This window comes from Scomber japonicus, chromosome 17 (assembly GCF_027409825.1).
Source record: "Scomber japonicus isolate fScoJap1 chromosome 17, fScoJap1.pri, whole genome shotgun sequence".
NCBI lineage: Eukaryota > Metazoa > Chordata > Actinopteri > Scombriformes > Scombridae > Scomber > Scomber japonicus.
In genome coordinates, this window is record NC_070594.1 from 13535593 (window position 1) to 13557247 (window position 21655).

Below are 21655 nucleotides of genomic sequence, written 5' to 3' on the forward strand. Positions count from 1 at the left end.
AGAGAGAGAGAGAGAGAGAGAGAGAGGGAGGGGAGAGAGAGAGAGAGAGAGAGAGAGAGAGAGAGAGAGAGAGAGAGAGAGAGAGAGAGAGAGAGAGAGAGAGAGAGAGAGAGAGAGAGAGAGAGAGAGAGAGAGTGAGAGAGTGAGAGAGAGTGAGAGTGTCTCAGTGGACTGTGATAAACACAGATGGGAAAGCAGGCAGACCAAACACTGGAGGCCACACACATGCACACGCACACACATTTTGTCCTAGGTCACTTTTGGGGACATTACATAGACTTATATGCATTTCCTGGAGACTTAAACCCAAAAATCAGAGTTTTACCAAAAAGGGACATGACTTTTGTCCCCAGGGCAACCTTTCCCCAATCAATTGGTCTTTAGTCCCAGATGCACACATACACACTGTGATCGCCTTTCATTAAGAACATCAGCAGATGCTGGACAGGCACTTGATTACATTTGGATTAGACTATTAGTGAAACATAGGATTAGAAGACTATGTTGTTGCTTTATTCACTATATTTATCTCACTTACATCCTCACATGCAAATACAAAGCACTCGATTTAATGGTGAAAGAAAAACTTACTACTATTGGAGATAGCTGCTGACTGGTGTACATATTATTTTTCACACAGAGAACTAGCCAAACTCATACAGTAGGAAGATCAAAAAAGTAGCTTATAACCTCTTAAAGCTGCGTCTGCTTGGGCCCTGATTCAACCAAAGACTGACTCTCTCTCCTCAAGTTGTCTGATTTGAACAATTTTAAAGGCCTGAAGACCTAAAATCATCCTGTAAATCAGATTTTGTTTTGCTTCCTTCATTGCAAGATATGTGATTAACACAAATTGAGTGCAGAGTGATTAACATGAAACACATATGACACAGGACAGTTCAAATGGGAGAAGCAAAGAGAAGCAGACACTAACCCAAATGAAACAATAAACTGAAACAACAAAATAATAAAAAACAAAATAAGTAAATACAATTTTGGCTTAATACTACAGTAGATGCATGTGGTGAGTGTGTGTATGTGTCAGTGTGGGGAGGTAAAATGTGTGTTAGTGTGTGAGAATATAGAGGGGAGAGAGCAGAGGTGAGAAAACAGTTGGGGGGGGAAATAAAAGCTGCAATGTTGTTGGGGTGGGGGGATCTCTTATTATTTCTAGTGTTATTTCTCCACTTAAAAGTTACTATACACTATGTAAAAAAATCATTTATGCAGCAGAAATATGCATGAAATGTTTTTGGGCATTCTTACACTGTGCTGATGGGAAATTACAAAGTGACTGGGGCAGGTTGATGAAAAATGCATGATATCATGAAATCAGTAATCATGAAACATTATATATCAAGTATGAAACAGTAAGAATGCTCTTGAATGAACATTGATTCACTGTTCAGTTTAATTCTGCAGTCGGCACATAATTAACTCTCTTTTCCTCATCTGTGTCCCTCTTTCTCTCTTCCAGTGAGCAGAGTATCTGCCAGGCGCGGGCCTCAGTCATGGTCTACGATGACACCAGTAAGAAGTGGGTGCCCATCAAGCCTGGACAGCAGGGATTCAGCCGCATCAACATCTACCACAACACTGCCAACAACACCTTCAGAGTGGTGGGCGTCAAACTGCAGGACCAGCAGGTAATAACCTTGACACGCAATGCTGCAGTGTGAGAGAAAGGACAGCAAGTTTCAGGACATTTTATTGAGCTGTGGAGGATTTCAACATACATAACATTCAACTTATTTAAGATTATGATCATGCAAGTCAAGATTGTTGTCATCACTGAAGGAGAGTTAAATAGGAGACATGGTGGGTTAAAACAGAAACTGGTGTATGTGACCACTAAATACACAGTTTATGGTTATAGACACAAAAGCAGTGGGGTGTCAAACACAACAACAACATTTAAAAAATATATTTATTCATTTGAGATTTTTCCAACAGGGTTGGATACATTTAAAAAGCAAAATAATAAATACTATCAAATGAAAAACACAGTACATATTCCCACTGTCCAACCTAAATAAAACAATAATAGTAAAGGTATTTAAAAAAAATGTTAAAGTTACATTCACTGGCACATTCAGCTCAAGTGGAACAATGGGGGATATATGGAAAGTAAGTGTGATTAAACTTATTTTTAACATGTTTTCCTGGTGTGACCATATCTAATTGTGCTTTAAGACATTTTACACATTTATTTAAAAAAAGATCCATTCTTCTAAGTTGATGTCCATGACTAGTTCTGGCAAACATCACGATCAACAGTATGTTTTCACAACAATATTTGTTGCAAAGTGAAAGGTGACAATTATAAAGGCTATTACAAGCTGTGCTGCCCATGAACAATGTTTCAAAATGTGTTTATTATAAAAAATCTGGAACTGATTTGGAGGACTATAAGAACTACAAACGCATCTCCAATCTCCCATTTCTTGCCAAACTCCTTGAGTGAAGCATAGCCTGCCAGCTCCAGGTTCATATGTCCAACAGCAACTTATGGAAAGAGCTTCAGTTTGGATTCAGAACAAAACACAGTATGACTGTCCTCAGCAGTGTTACAAATGACCTGCTTGTCACTGCAGACTCTGATTACATCAACATACTTATCCTGTTAGATCTCCTGCTGAAACACTACTTGGTGTTACTGGCACTCCATTATCATAATTCAAGTCCTGCCTCATGGGTAGAAAACTGTTGCAGCTTTAGGTCTCCCACATCTCCTTCATCTCCCCATCTTCCTCCTCTTTTGGTGTCCCCCAGGACTCAGTTTTTAAACCATTATTATTACCATTATGGCCATAATTTACATTATTTCTCTTGGACATATAATTCATCAGCACAGCCTCAACAGACTGCTTAAATGATATCAATGCTTGGATGACCTGCAACTATCTCAAACTTAACTAGGATACATCTGAGGCTAACCTCATTGCCTCCCTAGCCACACTTTGCAAAGGTCCCCATCTAAACTTGGCCATCCCTGCTTTTATTACACCTCTGCTGCTGCGGTCAAAACTCTCGTTGTAGCTCTCGACTCTATATTTTGTTTTGAGACACAAATCAAAAACATTACCCAAACAGCCTTCTTCCATCTAAAAGAACATTACCCGACTACACCCCTCTCGTTCCCCCTCTGTTGAAGAGACTCTCATTTACGTCTCTGTTACTTCCCGACTCAATTACTGTAATACTCCTCTCTTTGGTGTACCCACTCAGAGGTTAAATAAAATACAGCATGTCCAGAATTCAGCTGCAAGCGTTCTCTGCCACACCCAGTCCTGGGAACAGATCACCCCCTCCCTTTAGCAGCTGCACAGGCTCCCAGTAAAATATAGCATTTGTTTTAAAGTACTTGTCCATGGCTTGGCACCTCCATACCTATCCAGTCTTCTTCATCCCTACATACCTACTCGCTCACTCAGGTCCTTTGATGCTCATCTATCCTCCACTCCCTCTTCCAGGCCTTCAGTGTGGCTGATCCTAACCTCTGGAATGCTCTCCCTCAGGATCTGAGCCAGCGCACATCTGTTGCTTCTTTTAAAGTCGCAACTGAAAACTCACCTGTTTAGATTAGCTAGACTTCTTGGTGCTTTTCAAAGTGAATTTTATGAACATATTCTTTTACATTTTATATTTTCCATTGTGGTTGTTCTTTTTATCTTTTGTTATGTATGGACTGTCTTATTAGAATTTGTAAAGTACCCTTGGGTGACTTATTCTTTGGGTGGTTATTACTATTTACAGTTGGACCCATTTTTCAGGTTGTAACTCAACATGTATGAGAATAGCAATCATGTAGCTATCTGTGGATGTACGTTGTTTACCTTAAAGATAAAGAATAGGTGTTTAAAATGAGAGATCCACAGTGTTTGTTTTCTTTTGTGATACATAACCCCACCTCTCTCATCTGCTCCTCCACTCTTACAGGTGGTTATCAACTACTCCATAGTGAAGGGCCTCAAATACAACCAGGCCACCCCGACTTTCCACCAGTGGCGGGACGCCAGGCAGGTCTATGGCCTAAACTTTGCCAGCAAGGAGGAGGCTACCACCTTCTCCAATGCCATGCTCTTTGCCCTCAACGTCCTCAGTGCTCAGGATGGAGGTGAGCCTTCCCCTCACTGCATCCCACACACATTTCCTACTCAAGGGAGCACACATGGAAAAATGTTTTGGAAGCCTATTTTGGATGATTTCCCTATTTTAATGAAAGGCTCATTATCTACCCGACCTGCAGCTCCACCTTACTTTCTTTCCAGAGGATCAGATGGTATTTACAGGCTCATGTGAATAATCCAAAAAGCAGACTAATTTGTGCAAACTTGATGTCAGCATATAAAATGCTTGTCATCATCCTAATGAAGGTCGTCTTGGGAGCAAGTGAGCTGGCTTGTATGAAGATAGTAAGAGTAAGAGTCTTGTAAGAGTTAGCAGTCAGGCCCTTATTCTTTATGAGTTAGTTTGTGAATATAGCCAAATATTAATATAGTCCACCATATCAATAATAAATACTGAAATTCAGAGAGCAGCAGGAAGCCACTGATAAGTAATTTAGATTACTGGTGCCCTATCACACATCTTGACTTCAGCTCTCCTACTCCCTTCTCCATCCATGTGAAGCATCTGCCTAAAGTTTAAATAAATAGTTTTTCATCATCCTACTGTGATAAAGTATTTTCATAAAAGTGCAGTTTGTAGAATTTACTGGCATCTAGCAGAACAGAATTGAGAATAAAAGAATATGATGTCCATAAGCATGTTTTAAATAATGTAAATTCACCTTAAAATAAGAAGTGTTGAGTGATGCCCGTTATATCTACAGAGGGAGTTGGTCATCTTCCACAGAGCCCACCATGTTGCACTGTCATGTTTTTACAGTAGCCCATAATAGACAAATCAAACGCTGGCTCCACTGTAGGTTCTCCTACATGCTTGGAAGGGGAGGGGCAGGTAAAAGGACATGCTTTTGTTTGCAATTTGCAACCTCATCACTAGATGCCACTAAATTCTACACACTGGTCCTTTAAAGCTGAATTGTGGGAATTTTGTCTTCCTCTTCTGACAGTAAGAGTAAAGGGGGGCATTTGGCTGTGTTTGCCTGGCACGTGCATACAGTGTGCTCTCATGAGCACCCCGAATGTCAGGCACACAGACAGGGCCAGTAAAAACAGATATGTTTGACAGTCCACCGGCCCCCCAGGATTTGTCCCAATATACCCGATGCCCAGTACACCACTGGCAATAACCTACTGTTGCAGCTGTAAAACAATGGATAAATAGTTTTGAGCGTCACACAACCTCTGTGAAATGTGATCTGTCCTGTCCAATAACATTTGGAAGGTCTAGAAGAGCTGGATGATTAATGGCCAAATGGTCAATGGTAAATGAAGATTTAAAAACTCTGTGAAATACATAAGAGATTTATCTGGCAGTGATAGGCTTAATCAGCATTTTGTGAACTTATTTGGCAAGGGCTTGAATGTCACAGATGTTCATTTATATGTAAAGGTTCTGCGCTGCAGGTTTAAGCTTTAAAGCAACTGAAGTGGTAAAAGTTAACTGTAACAAAATGTGGCTTCATGACTGAAGTCTTCGACATGATGACTTACTGTGTATTTCAGTATTGTAGAGAGTTTGCACCTAACCTGAGACAGACAGTGTGTTTTCATGTAGTGTGTAGGTGTTTGATGACTAATATTATCATTAGAAATAATAATAATAGTCTGAAGTCAGAAATCAAGGCAAATACATCATAAAAATTGAGAAATATGTAACAACATCAAACTATGTGGTAAAGTATGCTAAAAAAATCCAGCAGCAGTGTGCTTCTCTAAAACTGTCATCTACTTGAATGAATGCATACATAGTGACAAACAGAACAGCTGAAAGTTACACATGAAAACAATAATACATCTGAATTCATTTGCACATCCACACTGTAAAGGACGTTGCAGATAATATAGTTGTTTTAAAACTAGTAAATTATTTAACAAAGTTAAAATTATTTACACTAGATTTTAATGAATCTGTTTTTAAATCAGTCGTACTATGTTGTCACTTTAAACATGAGTTCCTAGTTTCAATTACTTTACTTAGTCATGAGTTAGTAGTACTAACCCCATTTTAGCATTTATAACAAATTAATAAATGTAAATAACACAGTGTAATGTAATTTTAAGCAGATATAAGTGTTTGTGAATGTATTTATTTGTTAACCGTTGTAACTCTTCCTGAGGGCTCCTACAAGTGGATGTATAAAGATCATGAATGACAATATAGTAGAACACCATTACAGTAATATATGTCTTTATAGGAGAGATTATAGTTCTTGACAATAACTGTACATCCATAAACACTTACAATTTAAGTTCCTATACTTGTAACTACATTATTATACTACATTATTCTTAGGGGTGCTAAATAGGGATAATTAAAGTGTTATAGCTGCCACAGCTTATGTAATGTTGACATCTACAGTGTAGCAGTGAATCTTTCAAGCATGATAATTTTTCTTAAGGTGCAATTAAGATTGATCACCAGTCACATCTCACTGGTTTAATATTCCTCCAGTCTACTATAGACTTATATCCAGCAGACATGTTGACATGTGATTGTGGGAAGAACACAGGTGTAATTTTATGACATTAATGACGGTTATGTTCAAGTGTGGGCGCTGGCTTGCAGGTGGCTCCCTGGGACACATCAATGGGACGGAGCCATCGTTAATGTTATTATTTTTCCTGCTATGAAGACAAATGTCTGCTGTCAAAAAAGTCTTTTTAAAGACTTCTTTCAGCTGTGAACTATACATAGAAAACAGGCGATTTTATCCTCCAGAGCTGTGTGCGTGCGTGCGTGCGTGTGTGTGTGAGAAAGAGAAAGAGAGAGACAGACAAATATAAATTGGAGGTGATGGAGTGGAGACTGACAGACAGAGAGAGGATCACAGCTTGCCAGTCATTACTCCAGCAGCAGCAGCAGTGTGTCTCCCCCTGCAGTCCCCTCCAGCCTCTTAATTAGAATGAGTCATTGAGAGGATATCCCCAGGGTCCCGTGCTAGAGAGCACATCTTTTCATCTGCCTAATAACACTGCACGAAGAACAAAGAGGCTCGAGTGACGGCAGCCAAACACAAGTGCACAAACACACAACATAGGGGCACACACACTCGACAGCTAGATAGACTGAAAGTCTCTATGTCAACAGCTCACTAGAGTACAACAGCATGAAGAGGTCCAATTAAAATGATTAATCTATGCACATATATTTTCTCTTTTCTTTCAGCACTTCCTTGTGCTCTAGCTGATTATATAAGACACATTCACACCTTGTGAAGCAAAGATCAGGCTTGTGTGTTATTTTCCTTCCACTCTAAGCAGGTGTGCCTACACCCTCTAGTGGTAAGGAGGTCAAACCCTGACCTTTAGTCCTCACTATTGCTCTTAAATCAGAAGATAAAGTAAATACATCATGAGCAGTGTGATGCAGGAGAAAGGCAATTTTTACTCCTTTTTGACCTTGAAAACAAACTTGGCAACCCACTCACTAAATTATCGATTAAGTAGCTGCTTTAGAGCTTTCAACCATATCATATAATCCTCCTAGAGTTTCAAATGTCCTTTTTTCCTAAGAATTTCCTCTGTGTAGACTTAAAGGTGGGGATTGATCTTGACATTGAAAGAAGTAGTTATAGATGAATAAGAATAAGCTTTAGCGACAAACTTGTTCTGTGCATTCTTTAGTCAAAAGTGCTCAACCTTTGGCTGCTATCTCAAATGTCAACTGCTCAGTGAATGAAACACATCAATTATCTTGAGTGACATCTTTATTTGATAGCTCATTGGACAATCCTCTTGTGCGAGTCTCAGTATGAACAAAAGGATGTGGATCAGATCGCTTTAATATTGTGTGTGTGCATGTGTAAGTGGCAATAGACTGCACTGTCTACAGACAAACCCGACCTTTTGAAACATGAACCGAAGATGCTTGCTACGCTGCTGCTGCCTGGAGGTGTGCGTTACAAGGAGATGACAGATGATGCTGTCAGTGGCTGAGTGGAGGAGGGGATGAGAGGGGGAGAAGAAGGTGAGGAGAGAGAGAAGTAGGTGATGGAGGAGGAGGAGGAAGAGGGACAGGTGAAGGCAAGAGATGGTCAGCAGGGAGTGGATTTGTCAGTGCCTTTGTGTTTGCTACGGCCGGTTCCTCTTCTTCAGCATGTCATGTAGGTAGCGTAGCTCTGTGTGTGTGTGTGTGTGTGTGTGTGTGTGTGTGTGTGTGTGTGTGTGTGTGTGTGTGTGTTTCAACTTCTGCATGACAATTACAATTGTAACCTTGTGTGTGTGTATTTAAACTATGTTAAAAGTTGAGGCATCTATTCCTTCAAGTGTGGGACTTACACTAACTGGCAGTTATTGCTGCCATCAGCTGGTTTGATAAGTGTTTAATAACTGAAGGGTCAAATTCACTTTTAAGATAACAATCATTTACCAAATAAAGTAAATAAACCCATCTTTATCCTGTTATTGGTGCTCAATAACTGTAGTTAAAGAGTGAGTAATGAGTAAATGTATTGTTAACATACACTCACTATGCTTGAATGCTTTCAATATACTAAGCTAATTTTTAGGACTTTTTAGATGTGATTGTTGTGATAGTTGCTGATTCCATATTCTTAAAAGTGAAGACATAATTGCTACCCTCTTCCACTGTTGATTGGATACAAGAAATGTGAGGATGGAAGGGAACTTGTGATGAGTATTTCCCAGAACTTTTTTACATTTTATTGATTGGATGTGTAACAACATCCATTATCATCCAAGTTGTATTGGTCTAAGCCAGTAAAAAATGCACTATCATAAAATTTGACTTTGGACTAAGTAGACTCCTATGAACCAGTAATGTCAGGTTCTGACATACACATGCCAAGTGACAGATACATGCAGCATGACAGACATGACCAACATATTATACGTCATTTTGAGTCTCAAGAAAATCTTCATTGGGGTTATTAAAACCCTAATTGGCTTAAAATCAGCTGTAAAATGAACAACTACAGGGGCTCAACTTCTCCAATAGTTTTACTATTTCAAAATGACAAAATTGAAGTAAAAGCAACACAGTGCTACCTGTTTGTACAGTTAACACATACATGGTTAAAACACTATCCATAGGGAAATTCATTATTAAACTATTTGTTACATTTTGTACTGTAAACATTTACTAAAGATATGAGTTGACATGGAAAAAGTGTTTTGTGGCTAAAAGAAAATGGAAGTAAAAATGATATGTGCTCTTGAGTGGAAAAATGTTGAGGGCAATCAACTAAATAAGTAATCAATAGTTGGGTTGATAATGACAATAATCATTTAGTGCAGCCCTGGTTTGTATGTGTGTGACTGAGAGAAACAAAGTTGTAGTTTGTGTGTGTGTGTGTGCGTTTGTGTTTGTGTGTGCGTGTGCGTGCATGTGTGCGTGTGCGTGTGTGTGTGTGAGGTATCAGATGGGAGGCATGAGTCAGGTCTTTTGTAGTCCTGTGTTATTTTTGGGGTTTCTGTTACTTGATCAATGGCAGCCATTAACACAGACGGCTTCCATTAGAGATGTGAGCAGTGGAGAGTAACGTCGGTGGGTTTATTGACCCTGTCAAGGGCCTGACTGAGCTGAGCCACTGTATAAAACTGTTATGTAAGGACCTCTGGAAGTTGACCCAAATTATATTTGTACAAGCCTCATTAAAGGATGTAAGTGTGGTTGCTTAGTAGAGACTGATGACAACTTCTCATTAGCCTTTAATAGCAGAGCAATCCTAAATCAGCATGAAGTAAAACTCTTATCGCTACAGGGCTTCTCATTCATTTCCATAAACTTAGTCAAAAAGAATAAGTAACCAAGCTGCTTTTAGAAAGTGTCATTTCATTTTTCATTTGTAAAAAGACCTGGTGCCAAGTGCCAATGTGTGCGTAAATCATGAACCTTTCTGCTAAAGTTGTTCCAGGAAGAGGAACAACGAAGATTAATGTCCTAGAAGAGTTGAGTGATGAAGAAACTTTCACTGAAAACTGGCGATTCCCTCTGATTCGATTGTACTCCCTGAGTTGACGTCGTCTTGTCTTCGTCTTATCATGTCTTAAATTAATTACATTCCCTATCTGTCTCTCCATCTGCAGATCTCACTCACGGTGTTAAATGGATTACATCGCATGTGCCTTGTAGCTCATGTCACATCATAGGAAAGAGGGGGGAGGTACTAGAGAGAGTCTTTAATCTTTGATTATGAGCCTCCTCTCTTCACATAACTATTTCATTTGATGTAGGGATGATCGGATTTCAGTCATTTTCTGTGCTGATTTTAAAATTATTTGTTTTTAAAGCGCTTCAACACAAAAAACTCAAGCACCAGCTTTAACTGACCTGCTTACAATGTATAACCCATGAGGCCCCTCTGGGACAAATCTTTTAGTTGCTCCAAAGCACAGGACAAAAACTTTTGATGAGGAAGCTTTAAGATTTTAGGCTCTGAGCCGTAAAGTCTGCCTGAGGATCTGTGAGCAGCTCAAAGTGTTGATATCTTTAAACATAAACTTAAAGGGCCATTATTTATTTTATTGTACTGAATTGCACTGTATGAAATGTGCAAAATATGGTAAAGTTTGATTGATTAGATTGATAAAGGGCATGCTGGAATGATGGTCAAACCTTTGTCTCCTTTCTGTGAGGCCACATTGCAGATGAACTTCCTCTGTTTGAAATTAAGGGTTGTCTGCCTGAAAAGAGCAGCTTGAACACACATCAGACCCTGCTAACCCTGCACTGGTTTTACTTTCCCCTAACATTTAACCTACCGAGACATCAGTGCAGTTCAGTGCAGACATGAATATATTGGTTCAAACAAGCCTCAGTATTAATAATCAAATAAAGCATTGAGTAAGTATCTCTAATGGAGCATTAACAGGCGTAAACCGATGAACAGTGTGACAGGACAGCAAGGCCGAGCAGCTCCATTGACATGTGCAGACACACTTTGGGTTATGTTCTGCTCGCCTTCAACAGCACAAGTGCATGAATCAATTTATGTTCTTCATTCACCTTGAGTGAGGGATTAATATGCTTTTCATTACGTATTACTCATTACAGAAGAAAGAAGACATAATGATTAACCGCTGTTTAATTCCCTTTCATTCGGTAGTTGATTGTCTTGACTGGCACTAATTTTAATTAACATTAGAGTCCCTGTAATGGATCCTTATGGTCAACTTAATTTAATCTGTGTCTCTTTCTCTCTCTCTGCTTTCATTTGCATTTTTAGGTCCAGCTGTCCAACGCCAAGTCCAGAATGGACCAACTTCAGATGAGATAGAAGCTCAGAGAGCAAGGTAACATTTTCTTAAAGCTAGAATATGCAAATTCTAGAAAATCAAAATAACACTAGAATGAGATGCTCTGCTCCTCCCTCTCCCAGCCCTTCACTTGCATCCTCATGGTCGCGTACATCCAATGTATTTATTTTTCATTTGGACATTTGAATAGCAGAAACAGGTATATTATCACCTTTTAAATTGATATAGTGAACATGTAAGTAAACAGTTACTAATTTACAGATGCAGCAGTTATGGAACAATTTTAGCATTTATTTAGAGTTGTATTTGTGGCCACCTGATGAATTCAAGTCCAATATTCATTCTCCTTTTATATCTGTTTTGGTCTCCACCAACTGCTTAGATAATATTTGGCTCTTTAGCTGCTAAATGCTACAGTATGTTTGCTGGCTAGTCGCTAACCTTGTATACCATTTGAGCAGGTGGTGTAGAGTGACCCCTGTCCATTTAAAATCAGTGACAAAAGCATAGAGCAAAGCAAAAATACAAAACCCTCTCGAAGAAAAAAAAGACCAAAACTGTTAAAACTGTGGCAGAGAACTGTCCATTCATGTAGGACTCCGTCACTTTTAATAAAACACTAGGGGGACACTAAGTTCTCAGGGCCTTTTAAATAAGAGATTAGAGAGGAGCACTGTCTGGAGATAAGCAATGCAACAAAGAGTGACACTCTGAAGACTTTGAAAAAGGGTTTAAAAACATTCTTGGCTATATTCAGGGCTTCACACCTGTGTTGTAATATATATCATCTTCCAAAATGTTTACTGGTGAGACTTCTTGTATTATAGTTAAAGGTATGCTGGCTTGTGTGCAGGACATTTTACTGAATCATCTCAAAGTTAATGGATGAACTTTAGGTGAACTAAGCCCAAACGGTGCAGCGGTTAGGATTAGCGTAGTAAATGCAGTCCAATGTGTCTGACAACCTGTCACACTGGGAGAATATGAACTCTAGCAGCTGCGATAAGCAGACAGCTGCCCTCAGTTCTCGTTCATCCCTCTCCTCTCTGTAATACCCTCTGTCTCCCTCACAGGACTGACTCTCAAGGGCGACAGTCAGATAAAGACAGTGAGCTTTCAAAGTGGCTAAAACAGAAGAATGTTTCCTTTCTGAATTATAGTTGCAGATAAAAGAATCCAAAATAATGGATGAGCAGTATTCAAATTGATGCTTGAGGCAGTTTCCATGGCTTACAAAGCAGCCTGGATTTCTTCCACTGTGGCTAATATCCTCTCTCCTTCCTTGTCTCCCAACAACTAGGTCTTTGTTGCTGTTTTCAAACCTATTTTAGCCCCGCCTATTTGTTCATCCAAATGCCAAATGAAAGGGCTTAAGAGAACAAATATGATGAGTTATGTCTCAATCTGATCCCATGTCTGCTAAACTCTACCTCTGGCACAAAGGATTAGGGCTGTGATTGTGAGGGGAGATTGTGTGTGTGTGTGTGTGTGTGTGTGTGTGTGTGTGTGTGTGTTTGTGTGTGTTTGTGTGTGTGTGTGTGTGTGTGTGTGTGAGAGAGAGAGTGGGTCAGCGGACGCAAATTAATTTGACTGAGGTCTCTCCACTGGTAGTGAGGCAGTATTGCTCAGCAGCTCTGTTCCCACTGCGTACGCTGCTGTCACTTCGGGGAGTTTGCTGGCTCAGCAGATCTCCTCTCCAACAAACAGCTGGAAAATTCCACTTCCTCTCCATGAGCTGTCTCCTCTCCCCCTCTCCTGGGTCATGACATACATATGCTTCTCACATCAAAGACAAGAGATGTGAGGAAGGATGAGGAAGGTCTGACAGGGGTTGGGAGGGGGAAATTGAAAATGGACAGAGATGAAGGAGAGAGTGATGTGAGTTTGGACAGATGAGGAGAAAGACGTTAACTCTGTACTGAGATAGTTCAGAGGAAACTGCAGAAATGCCAAAGCTTTACATGACATGTGTAGAAAAGGAGATGGCTTGAAGTCACATAAAGTCTACAAGCTAGTCAGATCAAAGCTGCCTGCAGCGTGATGCAACAGAGAAAAGATCACATCTGCTGTAATTAAGATCCAATTTTGCACAAACAAATGTATGTAGATCTCTGTTCACATTGGTGATAAATAAATGGGACTAAAGATGCCACTGAACAGCAACAACTCTTATACATTTCAAAGAATTGTCCATTTTTCTGGCACTATCCAACATCATTTCATGGCCTTCCCTTATTTTTATATGCTCAACATTAATTAACCTCCAGGAAATAAGTTGCAGAAAGTTTGCACAGCACATGCAATATGGTACATTCCTATACAAGACCATTTATTTAAAGCTGCACTAATTCATTTGATTTTTACACCAACACTTGGAAGGCACTGCTCGTAATGACGAACTACAGTTTCCCTCAGCTCTACAAAGTTTTTTAGCATCTTTTAGGTCATCATTTTGGTTTTACAGACCACAACTTCACTGTTTTGGTTCACCCTCACTTTCATTAGCGTCCAGACACAGCAGGCAGCTGTTTTCAGCAAAAATATACTCAGATAAATATACTCTACATCACCCGCTCAGCACCAAACAACAGACAAAGTTAGCAGCTAGCTGGTGAGCATAGTAAAGCATTTAGCAGCTCAAGAGCCAGATGGAGCTTAAAGCATAGTGAATATTACAGAGAACATTGGACTTACATTTGTCAGGTCCAGATGAATGCCAGTGCTTCTTCTTGTCTGCTGGATGTACTAATAGATTTAACAGATTAACTAAAGTGATCAAATGTGTGAAGTGTGGTCAAAAACACAATGAACGCTGCTTTAAACACGTTTTTTTTTAAATGCTTGAGAAATTAATGATAATGTGCTAAATTGGTGCAATTAAATTCCTAATTAATACATTTGTTAAATGTGTAGAGATGATTTAAGCCAAAAGAATTTGACAGCTGAAACCCTACGAGCAGAAGTCTTCTTATATTTTTTCCTGTACAATTTGTAAAAAATAAAAATAGAATAAGGAAAAGACTATAAATTACATGTGTGAAGCTTTTATCTTGACTATATTTAGTACTGTTAGGTCACAAGTGTTGCACAACAGATCTGTTAATTACTGGATTGGAAGATTTTACTCCCCACCACTCTTTTGGCCTGCTGATGTTTGAAGATTACTAGAGCAGCTGTAAAGCAGGAGGACTTTTTCTCTGGCTGCCACTGTGAAATAAAGATGGCTGCATTGTTCCTGTAGGATAGTAAAATGACAGAGACACAAATATGACATGACAGTTGTGCTATCAAGTGATCAGCTGTGTTTCCTTCATGTCCCTCTAGGCAGATGATGGAGCAGCAGCAGCAGATGCAGGCACACATGGAGCGGGAGCGACGGTCCTCGAACTCAGGTACTCTAAGAAAACAGGTCAACTGTCTCAGTAAAATATCTTTTCATTGAATTATTTAAGTACATCAGAACAAAATTACTCCTACAGTTATAGCTACATATAGCTTGTCCTCCATCTTCACTGGTCTCCTACTGTCTCCAGGTTCTCCTTTCCAGGGCCACCCTGCTGTGCTCTCCGTGGCCCCTCCAGTCATACCTCCTCCAATGAACATGGGTGGTGGACCTCCTCCACCTCCACCACCTCCAGGACCTCCACCGCCTTCAGCAGGGGCACCCCAGCCTCCTCTCCCTCCTCCATTGCCCATGGGTGGAGGGAGTCACGGGGATGATTCCCCCGCCCAAACGGGACTCGCCGCCATGATCGCCGGGGCCAAACTGCGCCGCGTTCAAAGAGTGAGACGCAAATTTATCTTTGAGGCTTTGATGTTTTCACGAAATCACACAGGATATAACTGGATTATCTGTCAAACCTGAAAAAGTTTCTTAATTGTACAAATCAGAACTCTCTCCTATCCTCTCCTCTCCACAGCCTGAGGACAGCTCTTCAAGCGCCAAAAACGATGCCAACCGAACAAGTGGAGGGAGCGGCGGTGGGCTGATGGAGGAGATGAACGCTCTGTTGGCGCGAAGGTCAGAGCAATGAGTTTAGGAAAACCACAAAGAACAATTTGCACAGATATCCTGTTGCATCACTGGAATTATAACTGTTCACTAAAGCTTTAAATCAATGTTATCATCAATTATCATTATTACACTAGACTATTTATATGCAAGATTCAGTTGAAGTGCATTGTTCTTACTTGTGGCTTCTTCTTGCTCCCAGAAGGAAAGCAGCCTCAGAGAAGCCAGAGGACAGCCAAAATGTGAGTGAGATGATTCTGACTTAATAAAGCAACTTGCCACTCTGTGCATTACAGTGATAATTAGGATGATGATGTAAAGAAGGGATCGTAATAATGTTGGAGATGATTAGATGACAATATTACTGTAATGATCATTTTTATTTTAGGTCTCAATTTTAATTAATAGTAATGAAAAAAGTGATAAAGATAAATGATGATGGCAATGAGGGAAAAATTACACAGAAAGGAATCTGATAAAAGAAATCTGTACTATTTTATGCAGGTGAGATTAATACATCAGATCTAAAAACAATAAAATATTAGTCTTAGTGGTGGTGGTGATGATGATGATTGTAGTGATGCTTATCAATCCTTGTGTCTTCCTCTAGGATGACCCAAATTCTCCGTCACCAAGCACTCGAGGTGGACAGAATGCCACAGGTGGGAAAACTGAGCACAGTAAACCATCTACAGTTTGTTTATCTCCTATTAGTCTCAGAAAAGTCAAACGTATTCAATAATAAACATACTGCAGACACAAAAGAACGCATTCAATACACAATTTATGTGTTTAACAGCAGGCTGGGACTGGATTATATAAGAATCATTCATAACCATCCGGCACACAGTCCTCATCTGTGTACTGCTTGTATAAAAGGAGGCTGGTCATTAGAGGATAAAGATGATGATGCTCCATGATGTAATGAAGCTTGATAGAGATCACACAGAGAAGAATATATAATTGATTTTTATATAGTTTTTTTATAGTTATTTTCAATAGTAGTATCGACAATGGAATTCAAATGTGAAAGTAACTCTGGGAAAAGTAAGAAATCAATACAAGTTGCAACACAAGATAAACCAGAAATATTATGATGATCCTGGTGATGATCATGATGACTGAACAGCATTATAGTATCCGAAGGTGACATTTCTCTGAACAGCTGCCTTTATCAACCTCTCTTCTTACCTTCCTCCTGTCTGTCCATTGGTATTTCGCTCTGTACATCTGTCTATCTGTCTGAGAATCCACTCTTAAGAAGTGTCAGTAAATCCCTGCTGGTTACTCTTGTCTAACTCTTCTACTTTGTCGTCTAGATGGTGTAAAGAAGCCGTGGGACAGAGCTAACTCTGCAGACAGATCGATGGTTTCAAGGTGAGATCTGAAAGCACCACAGCGTGTTGGATATGCCTGTGAAGCAGAACAGCAGAAATCTCACAGAGAATGTTTTCTTTCTGTCATGAAGGGTACGGCCCGTGGGGAGCGGCGGTGACACAGACTCGTTAGACCTTGATAGAATGAAACAGGTAAACAAAAGACGCTGTAATGACTGTGCACTCGCTCAAAGCCAGAATGTGGAATTAACTGTGAGCACCAGATAAAAGGCTTGTGTTCTTTTTAATCTTCTGTTTCGGCATGTCACCACTTTACTGTCCAAAAATAGTTTGATTCCATTTTTTCTTAATTTTCTCTAAAAACCTGCTTCCTGTCTACAGCCTGTTTTTTTGTTTTTTGTTTTTTTTTACAATTAATGAATTTGATCAAATTGTTTCTCCCACATCAGGAAATCTTGGAAGAGGTGTTCCGTGAATTGCACAAAGTGAAGGATGAAATCATTGATGGTATGTTTAATTTAAAAAAAAAAACACTAAAAGGAGTCATCGATACACATTTGCAAGAACATAGTCTGTTTCCTAATTTATGCTAAAAAGGAATATTTAATTGGTAATCTATCAAGTGGAATGATAGGAGTGAGGTAGTTATGTAGAGTTGTGACCACTAGGTTGCACTATAATTACAGACAACTGAAACATCAAGATACTATATGCATGTATGGATAGTTGTTGTACTGATAATGTAATTGAGGCTGAATAAATCTGATTAGAAAGTGCTCATTTTGTTTAAATAAACTCCTAAATAATGCAATATTCAGGCCTTAGGCTGTTATATTAACTAGAAAATAAAGCCTAATATTATGTAACACACACATTAGAAATATATTGTCTATATATAAATTCTATTTTTTGATTTTTTGATCACTGTGGGGTTTTTTTTCATATTTTTTTCTGTACTTACATTTGTAAGATCACTCTATTATAAACTGCCATGAGTAGATTTAAAAGCAGCAAACAATAAATTGAAAAAGAAATATAGAATATAGAATTAATGAATTAATGAATTTATAAATATTAAACCACAAAATAATCCAAATCATTGAATACATTATTACAAGACAGAGACTGTGATACGTATTGGTATTAAATTGATAACATGTATAATACATTTCAAAATAACACTTATATTAGACATAAAGTTAAACAATACTAATAAAATAATCATACAATTGACTCGTAATACAGAACTGTATAATAACTCATGTATAAAAATGTGTATAGTATAATAATGTATAATAACTCATACATGATACTGCACTGTATTGTGATAAACATGTCTTAGCTTGTCGGGTTATGAGATTATGTTTTCCATCTATAACTTGTATTATAAAGCTCACTTTGTTCCTATGTGTTCTCTGTCTGTGTTACAGCCATTAGACATGAACTCAGTCGAGTTAGCACGACATAATCTTTCAGAGCCACTCCCCGACATGAACCACCTTTTATGAACCGTCGCCCCCTGCAGCAGCTGCTGTGGCCCTGAAGAGGAGGAGGAGGAGGAAGAGGAGTCAGGAACGGAGGCCCAAACTGTGACATCTACTCATCCTGTTCAGCTGTGGTGTTGAAGCAACGCGGCAACGTTGCTGTAACACCGCAGACATGTCTGTGTAACGTTTGGCTTTGTTGTTTGTTATGGAGAGAAAGACGTGAATGGGGCACACTCTCGCACTGATTACTCTGATTTCTTAACGTTTCTGTCTGTTCGTTTGCCCACTTCGCCCCTCTGTCCTCGGCCTGAAGGAAAATGGATAAGATTCTACTTATTTTATTTGTTTTGCTTTTTTCACAAGTTTGTTTAAACGTTTTTTTAATTATTACTATCATTTTCATTATCATTACTATCATTTTTATGATTGTCATTGTCATGTTAATATGAGTAGTTACAGTCTAGTGAGTACAATGGTAATAATGAGGTAATGATGAGAATATGATAGTAATGATGATGTTGATTGTTATTATTGCACATCATTTTATGTCAGCCTTTTGTATTTTATATTGGTTGTTTTCATTTGGTTTTGTTATAGATACAGTTATAAGCACATCCAAATGTTTTCTCACCATCTGACCTGGAACATTTAAAAAAAAAGTTTTTTTATCCTTTTCGCCAACACAGCTATGTGTGAAGCCATGGCAGAAAAAAAACAGGCCTCAACCTACAAACAGAGGGTGGAATAAACTTCTTTGGATATTGCAATCTTATGAACAAAAAAAGCAAAAAAGCAAAAAAAAAAAAAATTAAATAATACACCAGAGTATTTGTGATCATGTTGTTAATAAAATGTTTATTGGCTGCAAGGATATGGTGAAGTATTGTTCATTTTATTCTCTCCTTTTATGACAAAGTGCTTCCTGGTTTGACAACAACAACAAGAACAAAAGAAACGCACTAAAATGAATTCAAATAAAACTGTGAACAATGTCTTGGATAAATGAGGCCGTCTCTTTCCTTTTGTGTGACTAGTACTTGTTTGGGTGCTAATTTAATATATGCCTGGTGCTTTTGCCTGGCTGTAATTTTTCCTGTCCGTTTAATGCTTTTTTTTTCCAACACAAAGCCTGCTAGTATTGAGCAAGTGCCAGATATTGGAGCTATTGCAACGCAGAGAAGTACAACCATCTGAAGCTGCTTCTGTGCAACCTTATTGTGCTATTGTATAAGAATTGCACCACAGTGTAGGATGATGTTGCACTTACATGCACTGCTCAGCAATTGCTGAATAGATTCCAAAGATCCAAAAGTCCAAATAGCGATATTGGTTATATAGGGTTTTTTTTGTTTTTGTTTTTACAAATTAATGTATGCATTAAATGACTATTCATGAATTAAATTGTAATAATTTGGTGTAGATGTTACATTCCAATTCATAGACTTACCACCCAAAAGCTACAGGTCAGTGAATTGTTAACCCTTTAATGTTCTGTGCAACCGTTTGCTTGAGCAGATTTTGAATTACTGACAACCTGACTGAGACGTGTCTACCACTCAGTTTAGTTGTGTTGTGCTAAAAGAAATCCACTAGATGTCACTTTCCAGTTTGCCACCAAACAGGAAGCAAGAAAGAGAAAATTGACTCCAGACATGATGACACATTTTGGTGGAATTTTCAAAGATAAGGACATTTTTTCCAACATACAGTATGATAGTTTCAGATGCCTCACTGAACAAAATTGTGTAACTTGATGCAACAAAAAGAAGTCTAATAATGGTCAAATATTTTTTTTAAAACATGCTCTATGAAACAGTTGAATTGTTGTCTTATGGTAGCTATAGGTAATGTAATTAAAATTGACTATTTACTATAAAATAAAAAACTTCTGATCATTCATTGTTGTTAAAATGATACATTTAATGATATTCCATAAATATACACACATATACATACATATGTATACTGAAATAATTTTATAAGTGTGATTTTTTTGCTATTTAAAAACCTGCTTGACCACACAGTTGAGTTGTACTGATAAGGATTGTTCTTGATTGTTGTTATTATTGACCCAAGTACATAGAAAAAAACATTCTATAGGTTTTTTCTTGATGAGGATATTTAAAGGGGTAAAAATGAGAACCCTCTGCCCCTCTCACCCATGAACACACTCAGATGTGTTCATTAAACACTCCATGAACCAAGTCAAGGTCTCTGCAGTGATGGACAAGAATCTGGGCAACGCATCTATGCACCATATCATGTCTGTATCATCTGTGACAGTTTTAATTATTGTGGAGTCAGGCACACATTTACCTAGAAACACATTTTTGTTTTTGTTTTCTAAATTTTTGTAAAGAGGAAACTCTCAACTTTATGGCGATACCAACTTTATCTTTCAACACCAAATATGCAGTGAGATATGCTCTTCAAAGGTTTGGCTGTCATCAAACGTTATTTTTAAGAAAAAGGGCATTAAAGATAATAATTCAAATTCAGCCCTTTTACACATGGATTAAAACAAATTTATAAAGACTCAAATCAAAATGAACACAATATGTTTTGTCTTAAAACACATTTACGTAGGTAGCTTACATATACCTTCAAACATGTATGTGCAGGTGACCAGGTGCCCAAGCACAGTACAGTATATAGGCCTAGAAGTCCACACAATTATCCAAGAAGTATGGAATACAATGGATAGAATATTATTATATATACTGTACATATGATGTAAAATATGTCAATGTATTTAAATATAATCATATGAAGAATATATAATGAAAAATATTATTATTAATAATATTATTTTATGAGGGGATAATAATGTCATCCTCATCACAGATGTCAATAGGGCACTTTTCAGTTTTAACAAAACAACAAACATTCATCTACATCTGTGCACGGGAAATCGCCACCATACATGTTATTATTCACTTTAGTGTACATATATGTTGACCCAATTAATATAGATGTGTGAAACTTAGTCACAAAATCACTATACATAAGCTTATAATGTGGCAGGAAACTGCTGCTGTGCTGCTTTCTGTGTAACACATGAGGCCACACTCGTATCAGTAATGTCACAGCAGGTGTTTACCTTCAGCTGTCAACAGCAAAACACATGCTGTGACCTCACTGTTTGGGGTGTGGCTGTCGGTGCAACATGCTGGAAAGCTTGAATCCACAGAGGGAAGTGCAGCAACAGTGTTCTGCCTCTTTGTTCAGGTTTAGTGTGGATGCAACACTAAAACCAACAAACATGTAACATGAATTGTACAACCTATAATCTGTATATAAACTAGATTCAGAGTGTCTGATGCATCAAGGGTATACTTATTATATTATACAGAGCATATTATAACACACACGGATGCACACACACACCCCCACACAAGTATATTCACATTAAGTACTTGTTTAATGACTTGAGGTCACGGGTCATAAAAATGAAATACATTTTCCGGATTT

At 38.4% G+C, this 21655-nt stretch overlaps 1 protein-coding gene across 1 annotated transcript; it reads left to right on the plus strand.

Annotated features, from left to right (window-relative positions):
* Positions 1-1472: 1472 nt before the first annotated feature.
* On the plus strand, positions 1473-18165 carry evlb (Enah/Vasp-like b). Its single transcript, XM_053337056.1, has 12 exons — positions 1473-1646; positions 3940-4117; positions 11318-11384; positions 14673-14740; positions 14882-15132; positions 15269-15369; positions 15566-15602; positions 15971-16022; positions 16680-16737; positions 16829-16889; positions 17147-17204; positions 18128-18165. The coding sequence occupies exons 1-12, from the start codon at positions 1512-1514 to the stop codon at positions 18163-18165; spliced, it is 1104 nt and encodes a 367-aa protein (XP_053193031.1). The 5' UTR covers positions 1473-1511.
* The last annotated feature ends 3490 nt before the right edge of the window (positions 18166-21655 follow it).

What these genes read in the sequence shown, in the direction of transcription:
- evlb (XM_053337056.1), top strand. Translation starts at nt 1,512, where the DNA reads ATGGTCTACGATGACACCAGTAAGAAGTGGGTGCCCATCAAGCCTGGA. An exon ending in AACTGCGCCGCGTTCAAAGA is followed by an intron (nt 15,133 to 15,268) that starts GTGAGACGCAAA and finishes TCCTCTCCACAG; the next exon opens with CCTGAGGACAGCTCTTCAAG. An exon ending in AGGTGGACAGAATGCCACAG is followed by an intron (nt 16,023 to 16,679) that starts GTGGGAAAACTG and finishes TTTGTCGTCTAG; the next exon opens with ATGGTGTAAAGAAGCCGTGG.